The sequence below is a fragment of the Lagopus muta genome, chromosome 13 (assembly GCF_023343835.1).
Source record: "Lagopus muta isolate bLagMut1 chromosome 13, bLagMut1 primary, whole genome shotgun sequence".
Lineage (NCBI taxonomy): Eukaryota > Metazoa > Chordata > Aves > Galliformes > Phasianidae > Lagopus > Lagopus muta.
Window position 1 is genome coordinate 16,289,353 of NC_064445.1, and position 10,543 is coordinate 16,299,895.

Here is a 10,543-nt window from a genome sequence, read left to right on the forward strand (position 1 = left end):
GGTGAGCCCGGCGCGGCGCGGCGGCTTCCCGACAGGCGGCCGTTCCGTAGGCGCTGCGCACTCTGCGTAGCCGCACGGAGCGCCGCGCGCTTCTCGCCGCCGGGCGGCGCCCTTCCGCCGCGGGGAGGGCCCTACGCTCTCGTGCCGTCTCGCGATGTTTCGCGCGGCCACGTGACACAGAGGCTGCCGGTGCGGTCCGCGAGAGCGAGGCCGGGTTCGGTGTGGAGAAAGGAGAGGGGGGAGGAAGCGCGCTCCCGCGGGGCCGGGCCGTGGGGAGTGGGGCCGGCGGGGCCGGGCCGGGCCGGGCCGGGCCGCGCGGCGCTCCCCGGCGTCCGGCGGCGAGGCGCGGCCCGGGCCGCACGTGGGGCCTGCTCACCTCTGGGCCCGGGCCGCCTTTGCCGCCGCCCGGCCCCGTGCCCGGAGGTTGCGTTCCCTCCTCGGCGGGGCGGGGCCGCCGTGTCTGCTGAACGATGTCCCCGCCGCCGGCGGAGGCGGTGCCCGAAGCGGTGCTGGAGCGGTGGCGGCAGTACAGCGAGAGCGAGCGGCACTGGGCTGCGCGCCGCCGCTTCATCCTCCGCCACCTGCACAGTTATCCCGGCGCCGCCATCGACCGGCTGCTGGCGCTGTCCGTCCTGTGGAGCAACCACGTCTTCCTGGGCTGCAGGTGAGTGGGGCGTTGCTGAGCTGAGGGGTGAGGAGCCGAGGGGAGGGGGCCGCTCGAGGTGAGGCCGTGGGGAGCTGGAGTGGGAGGGGGACCCCGAGGGCTTGGGGAGCTCTGAGAGGTGGGCTGGGGGGGGGGGGTCTGCATGGGGGTGCGATCCTCGGGTGGGATCCCTGCTGAAGGGCGGCGTGCCGGGGCAGCAGGAGGGAGAGCGAGGTGCTGCAAGGTGAGCGTGCGCTTTGGGAGCGGTTCTTGATGCTCTTCTCCCGAGAGCTTTTAAAGCACGCGGTATCGCGTTCTGTGAGTTAGCTGTGCAGGAAGTGTCCCTTTAAGCGTAAATCAGCCTTTGCGCTCCATTCAGAACTCGGAGTTTGTGTTCTCTGCGAGAACGGCCCGGTGAATGGAAAAGTTTTCCAACCTCCGTCTGATCGCTGCTGCCAGCGCTGGGACTTGTAGGGCGGGGAGGAGCCTCGGGCACACCCTGACTGATCTGCCTGGTGCTCGGACGTTTTTTCAATGGGACGTGATGCTCTAAAGGCAGGAGCGGCTGCCAAATAACTAACTGCAGTAATCTGTGCTGCGGCCAAAAGGGACTTGTAAACCCTGAGTGGCACGTGGCTTTGCTTTTGTTGGCATTGCTGTCCCAAAGTCTTAAGGGAATATCCTGCATTATCTGTATAGATCCAAGTCAGCTTCTTCAGGTGTAGGCTTGCGTGTTTTCCTCTTTCTTTCGGATCCAAGTACTGAACTGTTCTGCTCCGTGAGCATCAAAATTGAGCTTCGTTTTAAAGTAACTTGGAATTCTAAAGCATGGATTAGTGTTTTAAAATCAAGGCTGTTGTTCTAGTTTCTCTGGACCGTGTATAAGCTCTTATGCTATCTCAAAAGAGGTGATGGTGCTTTTGGGAATTGCAATGTTGTAGTATGGATATAAGATGCTGATCACAAGAGCTGTGTGGCAATATCTCCAATCCTAAAAGTGATGTAAGTTAAGCCTGTAAGTGCCTGTAGTTTCCCTGATGAACATCTTCAGCAGCACCTCTGACAGAAGACACAAGCAGCAGATTGAGGCGTGATGTGCAGGGCTCATATTGGTGAGGCTATTTCCTCAAAGCTTGTGTTGTGCTCCAGCATGAGCACGGTGCTGGAGAGCAGTGGGGAGCTTCACACAGAGAAGCTTCCCTGGGAAGGGAAGGGATGTATGGCTCAGCCGCTCTTCGTCTTCCCTTCTGTACCCTTCACCATATTTGTAGCCCTAAAAGTTCCTTTGATGAAACCCACCAGAGTGTTGATTTGGAAGATTGCCTGCAGAACGTCCAGAGGCTTAGAGAACATGACATGTGAGGAAGGAGTTAAATAGCAGGGTGTAATTAGTTCAGATGTTGCTAAGGGAAGATGTGTGTTCCAGATATGTTAAAGGTAGCTGTAAAATGAGGAGGAAGTAGTACAGCTTGCTCCACAGCTGCTGGAATCAGAAGAGGTAACAAACTTCAGTTGTAACGAGTGGAGATGTGGGGTCCTCTGCCTTCACAAGCAGCCTCCACGAGGTGAAGTTTCAAAGACCAGGTTAGACAAGCTGGGTGTCAGTGGGTGAAGCAAACACTGTTGCTGTGTGTGCAGATCTCTCAGGATTGCACGTGGGTCTCGTTTCTGCCTGGTTCTCGGGAGCAGGAAGGCCATTTCCCCAGTGAACAGATTAACAGAGCCTTTGGAACAGGAGTGTTTGAAAGCTAATTTAAGTTACTGTTTCACTGGCTGCTGTCTTGAAGATGAGCACTTCACTGCACAGGTGCAAGATTGCCTTTTCTCCTTTCTGAATCACAGTGCAGAGCTGTCAGGATATAGTTCTGTGCTGTATTTCTAAGTTTTCCTTGCCTTTTTAAGAAAAAGTTGCCTTTTTATCATTCAGCTTTGGACTTGCAAATGATTTGAAAACGTGTCAGGTCCCAGGAGCAATGGAAAGCTTAGATGGTCAGGGCTGTACAGCCAAGTCGGATGGGGTCCTGCCCACATGCTTGCAGCCACCTCACCTTCTCCATGGCTCAGGGATTTAAAACCCTCATGCACAACTACCAAGCTAAAAAGGAGTGTGGCTTTTTTTAGAGAGCAGTCAATAAAGGCAGAGAGCGTCCTTGTCATCTGATGTCCGTGACTTCACTGCTGGTGACATGTGCCTGTGCCTGCTCTCTTGCTCTTCTGTTGGACCACGTTCTGCATCTCAAACATAAATGACCTGGTTTTATTCTGTGCTTTGTTCGAGGCTGAGTTGTCTGCCTGGGGCAGGCCCTGAGGTACTGGAATCCTAGCTGACACAGAGACTGTAGGAGTGATTTAGGCTTGGAACAGGTGCGGGGGGGTTGGTGGTGGGGCCAGGTGCCCCTTGTGGGAACACTCCTGACAAGGTTTGTTTTTGGATCCACACAGGTATGGCTCACAGGTCATGGAAAAGGTTCTCAAGATGGCAGAGGGCATCGACATCGGGGAGATGCCGACGTTTGAACTGGTCCCCAGCAAGAAGCTGAAGAGACAGCGGTCCCCACCTGACAGTGAGTGCATTGGTTGTGTGTCATGGGGGTCTGGCCCTGCTGCTGGGTGCAGGCTGGGCTGCAGGGAGCCTGGCAATTGCAGGGTAACGTGGCAGGCTGGGGAGCAGCGGCCACAGTGAGCACTGCAGGACTGCAGCGCTTGTATTCCTGTACCATGTCATCAGACATATGTAATTCAGGCAAAGTTCTTTTTTTGCTTAAGTAAACTATAATTGTTGTTTGAAATTGCTATGTAATAGATTTTTGCTAATTACAATGTTAAGGAATTGGACCTGTATCATTAAATATCACTGTCTGTCTGTCCTTCTTTGATGTAGTGAAGTGATGTTCTGACCTGAGAAGCAGTTATTGTACTGGTTTTCAGATAGGACCTGCCTGGAGCATGGATGTTGGGTGTTTTCCTTTTATTTCCTACTTGGCCTGGAGGAGTCACACGTAGCTCAGCAGAGCCCTTGTTCTCAGGGATAGGGGTTCAGCTGCAGCTGTTCCAGAAGAGGAAATGCAGTGGGCAAAGTGGGCTGGCTGTGTGGCAGCTTCCTCCTCTGGCTCTACTCCACTCCAGTTGTCAGAGCTCTTCTCAGGAGGGAGGGCACAGGGAGCCACTTGTGCCTGGGGTGGGTTGTGGATGTAGCAGCAGGCCTCTGCTCTGTGGGGCAGTGTTGGTTAATAGTGTGGCTTTTTAAAATGCAGGTGCTCGGACGTACAGGACTCCTCCCTGGACCTGGATGCAATCCCTAGCTCTGCCAGAGTTTCTCCTCTTTCTTTGATAATCCAGTCATCTTTCTGGGCTTCCCTGCCCCATCTGCAAAACGAAGGAAAATCTGCTTTATCCCTGCTGTGTATTTCTTTTAGGCAGCAGCTCTGTGGGAAGGGTTCCTTCCCTGTTGCGTGCCAGACACAACAAAGAGCTCTTGTGCTGGGAAGAGCCTTTAGGTGTTGCTGCAGTGCAGTCATCAAAATGCCACATTGAGCAAGAAATGTAAACTTTGCCATAATTCATCAAAACAGCGATGACTGAAGGATTTAATGCTCATAAGAGCTTTGCCACGTGATTTGAGTGTCTGCATAGGAAGGACTCTTTTCAACTGCAGTGAACTAGTTCATGATAAATATGCTGATAGTGTGATGACTGGACAGATGTTACCCGACCTGTATTACAGCTGCACGCGTTGGCATTGGGTCAGGTTCATTCCAAGGTGCTGAGGTGGCCCTTTGCTCCTCTGGTGGAGTTGCATGCATGTGCCACTTCAGTGCAGAGGGAGGGGGCTACATCGTACAGTCTTAAAATCTCTGAATCTTAGAATTGTTTGATTTGAAAGGGACCCTTACAGCTCATTTAGTCCAACTCCTCTGCAGTGAACAGGGACATCTGCAGCTAGATCAGGTTGCTCAGAGCCCAGTCCAGCCTCATCTTGAATGTTTCCAAGCATGGAGCATCTACCACATCTCTGGGCAGCCTTTGCCAGTGCCTCACCACTCTTAAAAAAACCCAACTTCTTCCTACATCCAATCTAAATCTCCCCTGTTTTAGTTCGAAACCATTTTCCCTTGTACTTTTACAACTGACTGCTCAAGAGTCTGTCCCCTTCTTCTTTCAGCCCCTCTAGATACTGGCAGGCCACTCTCAGCTCTCCCCTCAGCCTTCCCTTCTCCATGCTGCTCAGCCCCAGCTCTCAGCCTGTCCTCCTAGGGAGCTGTTCCATCCCTTGGATCGTTTCTGTGGCCCTCCTCTGGTCATCTCCCTCTCTTCCACATGCCTTAACATAGTTACCAGGAGTTTCAGGATCTTCCCTAACACAGAAGTGAGGCTGACAGGTCGGTAGCTCCCTTGATTGTCTTTTCTGCCCTTCTTAAAATTGGGTGCTATGCTGCCTTTTCAGTCACCAGGGACTTCAGCTGATGACACGTCTTCTCAGATACCATCTAAAGCAACTCGGCAACTATGTCAGTCAGTTCCCTCAGGACTCTGGGATGCATCTCATTGGAACCCACAGACTGCTCCTGAGGTGGCAGAAGTCTTCACATTAGAAATCTTGTGTAGCTATCTTTTAGACGTAGCATCTTTGCTTATCAGCTCTTTGTCATTTTCTGCAGGAGCTCTGTATATCAGGATATTGTTCCCCATTTGCATTTCACCTGGTTAATATATGGGGTCTGCCATTAGTGTGGACTCACTTCAGAAATGAGTGGATGGGTTCAGTGGGCAGTGCAGTGGGGCAGAGTGAGCGAGTCAGACCTAAAATCCTTGTAACTGAAGATGTAGTGATTTTTGAATGCTAGATGAGAAGCTGCAGGTAGCACAAAGCGACCTGCATAAGGACAAATGCTCTGTTCTGATCAATGGCAGACATTCAGAAGGAACCATTTTGGTTTGCGTCTCAGAGGTAATTCTGTGCACGAATTCTGCATGCTCTTTCTGGAGATGACTCTGAAAGCATTTCTCTCTGTCACTGCATGTATTTATTGGTGATCTTGTAATTTTCTTCCACCCTTTAGGTCCAGAGCGGAAAGAGGTTGCTGAGCCTCCCCAGAAGGTCCCTAAGTTCCGTGTGCGGCCACGTTTTGAACCCATCCACTTCGTAGCCAGTGCTGAGAAGGATGGCAAGAAGGAAGATTCTCTGGACAGCCAAACACAGGAATTGCACCAAGAAGCAAATACAGATGGTGTGACACGGCCAGCTGAAAACTGTATAGATTCTCATTTTGAGAATGCCCAGCGAGTGGATCCCCACATCTCCAACTCAGCTGGGTTTGGCTTTGCGAGCCACGCAGCGACTCCCAATAAGGCTGTGAACAGTACGGACGTTGCCACCAGTGGCACATTGCAGGTTTCTGTTCCTCCCTCAACTGTCCAGTCTGTATCAGAGACTTTCCCTCCATCTGCTATAGTGCTGAAGCAGAGTTTTATTGAGAAACTGTCAGCAGCTGTTTGGAAAAATCTTGCTAACCCAGAAACAAACATTGGGACCGATAAAATTAACTATACGTATCTCTTGACACGTTCAATTCAGGCATGCAAGACAAATCCTGAATATATTTATGTTCCTCTGAAAGAAATTGCCCCCGCCGACCTCCCAAAGAGTAAGAAGCTCCTGACAGACGGCTTTGCTTGTGAAGTACGATGTCAGAATGTCTACTTGACCACTGGTTACGCCGGCAGCAAAAATGGATCCAGGGATCGAGCCACAGAACTGGCAGTCAAGTTGCTGCAGAAGTCTGTAGAAGTTCGGGTTGTGCAGCGGAAGTTCAGGCACACCTATCACGAAGACCTGGTGGTGTGCCAGGCAGGTGTGAGTAGCCCAGATTTCCCTCCTGCTCTCAAACCTCACGAGGAGTTTGTAGTAGCCAACAGGGACTGCGTCCCAGCACAGCCCGGCGCTGAACCCGCCAAAGCTTCCCCTAACACCAGCAAGCACTGGACTAGCTTTGTCCTCACTGAGAATGCCAGCGACGCAATAGGAATACTTAACAATTCTGCCTCGTACAACAAAATGTGTGTTGAATATAAATATGACTACATGCCCAACCGCATGTGGCGTTGCCGAGTGTTTCTACAAGATCACTGCTTAGCTGAGGGATACGGCACTAAGAAGACCAGCAAGCATGCTGCAGCTGACGAAGCGCTGAAGATTTTGCAGAAGACGCAGTCGAATCTAACAGCCATCAAAATGACCCAGGTTCAGAAAGTGGGCCGCTCATCGCAAGGCTCTGGGAGGAAGAAGGACCTGAAGGACCTCGTGGTTTATGAGAACTCCGATAACCCGGTGTGCACGCTGAACGACACGGCTCAGTTCAACAAGATGACGGTCGAGTACGTCTTCGAAAGGATGACGGGCATGCGATGGAAGTGCAAGGTGCTGCTTGAAAATGAATTCATCGCAGAAGCAGTTGGAGTGAAGAAATCTGTCAAGCATGAGGCAGCAGAGGAAGCTGTGAAAATCCTCAAAAAGACTCAGCCAACTGTGGTTAACAATCTGAAAAAAGGCACCATCGAAGACGTCATCTCCAGAAATGAGATCCGGGGGCGATCGGCAGAGGATGCTTTGAAACAGAAAATCAAAGAAGACAACATTGGGAATCAAATCTTAAGAAAGATGGGCTGGAAGGGTGGTGGCCTCGGGAAGGATGGCGAAGGAATTAGAGAACCTATTTCAGTGAAGGAGCAGTTTAAAAGGGAAGGGCTGGGGCTGGATGTGGAGAGGGTAAATAAAATCGCTAAAAGAGACATTGAGCAGATCATTCGAAACTATGCCCACTCAGACAGCCACGTCGACTTGACATTCTCTACAGAACTGACCAACGATGAACGGAAGCAGATACATCAGATTGCCCAAAAATATGGTCTCAAAAGTAAATCTCATGGCCAGGGCCATGACAGGTACTTGGTGGTAAGCAGAAAGCGGCGCAAGGAGGATCTGTTGGACCAGCTGAAGCAAGAAGGCCACGTTGGGCATTATGAGCTTATCATGCCTCAAGCAAATTGAGGTTCACTGCCCGATTTTACTGGTGAAAATTACAAAAGACATTTCTAGATACCTGGTTGAAGAAAAAGATGCTGCATTTCTTGTTGCGTGATACGTTAACGTTAAAATCTTTTACTTTGCTCATATGATTTCTAAAATGTTGCTAGACAATTAGGACTGGCCAAGTTCTATTTGAGCACATTAGCACAACCCAACAGCCATCAGTAGTGCTGTTACTGTATGTCTTTGATATTACTTGTTCCTTCACATTTTAATAGTTTTGTAATAGCAAAAACACGTCCAACCAGAGAGAATTGGACACCATTTAAAATTATACTTCCCTTACTCTTCATAACCTTTTTGACCAAGAAAGGAAAAAATGCCTTGTTTTAAAAAGGGTAAAAAGCAAAGGAAATGCAGTTTGGAGGAATAAATCTGTATGTAAAGTTGGTATTGATGACAATAAATAAAAATACAGCTTTATTTCTGGAAAAAAAAACAACCAACAAGTTTGTCAGCTTTTGTGTAAAAAGAAACGTGTGAAAACTGCATTTATTCTTAAGAAAGGTGTATGGAGCAAGATGTCTGTGCTGTGTACGTATGAGGAGAAATGTCCTTACCCACTGTAACAGTACGGCTTTATTCGTAGGCTTTTGCCTTGAGCCCCCCATACTGACAGTCACTGAATGCACCTTACTCACCAGTGTACAGGACTTAGATAATTCCAGTGGATGTTAACCTTGGAGCACTGCCTGACGTATGTAAATACCACAGAGGAGTGTGAGATACAAAAACTGGAGGTAACCACAGAGCCCACGTGTCAGAGATGCTAGTGTAGCTTGTGGGGAATGTTACATAACTTATTTTTTTACTTTGAATATACACTCTTTAACCCAAGCAAAATTAAATCTGTGCCTAATTATTTCTCTGCTCTGTTAATGTACCTCTGCTTGTGCTATGTCAAGGGCAACTCGCAAGCAAATGGTTGCATTGCTCTGAAGTGCTGTCAAGTGTGGCATCTTGTTGAATTGCTCCTGGAGTCTGGAGTGCTGCTCTGCTGCTCCTGCCTGGGAAGCAGGCTGTGCTGCTGCGTGGGCCGTGCCTCCAGCAGGGCCATGAAATGGAGCTGTGCGAGCCTTGGGGGAGCGCCCACATCGTGCCTGGAAAGCAGGGAGGTCAGGCAGAGACCTTGGAAGAGCTGAGTGGGAGATCTGTCCAGAGATGCTGTTCTGTCACCAGTGGGGCCTGCTGATTCTCTGTGCGAGGACAGCTGGTGAAAGCACTCCTACTGGGATAATTATTTCCCGTTCTCCTGTTGGCTTATGTCTCAGCTATTGCTTTTGTTCATCTGCTTCCCATATTATCTCTTCATTTCTTTATGTTGTGTTTTCATTTCTTACACTGTTCTTTTAATACTGGGTGACTGAGCTTCGCTGATGGAGCAGAAGATCCTAGAGATGTGCATTTGGAGAAACTTTCAGCCAAAAAAAGGAGGAGATTCTCCTGGAGGACTTCACTTACAGGTAAGACTCGCTCGGGACAGAGAGCATCTCTTCCTGTCTTTAACTGGGTGGCTTCAGCTTGGGCACCTGAAATAAAAACATGCTGCTGCTGCTGCCTTTGAAGGACAGTGGCAGAAAACTCTGAAAGGGTTTTTCTTTATTCGTGCATTGTGCATTCTACTTGTGAATTCTGCTCCCAGGGATGGTGGGTTAAAGCAGATGGCAGTGTAGGAGTCTGGAAGAAGCCTGCTACTTCCGAGTATTCCTGCAGGCAGGAGTGCAGCTCCCCCTCCTAGCTGGGTTCTGCAGCAGGTCCTTCGAGCTTGGTGCCACTGGGAAAAGTAGCAAGAGCCCCAGGGCAGTGTTGGGCTGAGAAATCTTTCTGCTGAACAGCACAGGAGGGGGTGCAGGATGTGGCACCACCACAGCAGTAGTTAGCAGCAGTGAGTCTGTACAAGGCGATGCTGTTTGCTATGCTGGGTAGCATCCCTGCCTCGTGGCTGTAAATCTGTACCAGGTTGGGTACCTCTGTTGCTTCCTGGTTGAATTGGTGGGAGTATTTTTGGTGACCATTAGAGCTGAAGAATCGCTCTCTGCTCCATCGCCTGTGTTTATGTGGCTTGTAAGCTCCCAGGAACCAGCTCTGTATGGTTTGAAATTTAGTGGATGAAGGACTTGCATAGGAAAGCAAAGGTGAGATTTTTTCATTTCTGGCTGCCTTAGGGCTGATGCCAGCCTTTGTTTTTGAGTGAGTAGCAAGAGATACAAAAATGGGGGGAGTGGGGCAGGTGATGCTATGATGTGAGACAAACATGAGCCGTTCAGAAGGGTGTCTGCTGTGAAGGCAGAAATAGTTACATAGGCACAGGGAAATGGCCACGGTCCCTCATATACCATCTGGTTGGCTTCAGTCTTCCCAGGCGTTGGGAAGTTTGTTGGGTGTTTGCTCTGCGCCAGCCCTAAGTTTGGTCTGTGTAACTCGATGGTTGTTGCTCGACTGGCTCTTGATTTGGGCAAGTTTTGCACAACAGATGCTTAAGAATCAAGATTACTTGAGCCAGATATACTCTGTCCATACACTCCAAAGGGCCTGTCAGCTCTGAGCCCTATGCATGAAATGTAATGACCCCTATCTACCTCTTGCAGTTGGCTTTTTGACATTGCAAAGTAGCAATTACAAGGGTTCAGCTCAGACAGCCCTTTAGGAAAGCTAGCAAGTGTGACTAAGCACAGCTGCAGTGGTGAAAGGCTGCCCTGCATAAGGCAGAAGGCCTGCCCAGTGAGTGCAGCCTTGTCACACAGATGGGCTAATGCCTTTTTTTTTTAAGAACCTATCAGGCTGTCTTAATTGTGCAGCCAAGGAGCAGTACC

The 10,543-nt window shown here is 50.0% G+C and overlaps 1 protein-coding gene across 1 annotated transcript; it reads left to right on the forward strand.

Moving 5' to 3' along the window:
* The first annotated feature begins 338 nt into the window (after positions 1 to 338).
* On the forward strand, positions 339 to 8,032 carry NKRF (NFKB repressing factor). Its single transcript, XM_048959784.1, has 3 exons — positions 339 to 664; positions 3,086 to 3,207; positions 5,704 to 8,032. The coding sequence occupies exons 1-3, from the start codon at positions 471 to 473 to the stop codon at positions 7,689 to 7,691; spliced, it is 2,304 nt and encodes a 767-aa protein (XP_048815741.1). The 5' UTR covers positions 339 to 470; the 3' UTR covers positions 7,692 to 8,032.
* Positions 8,033 to 10,543: the final 2,511 nt, after the last annotated feature.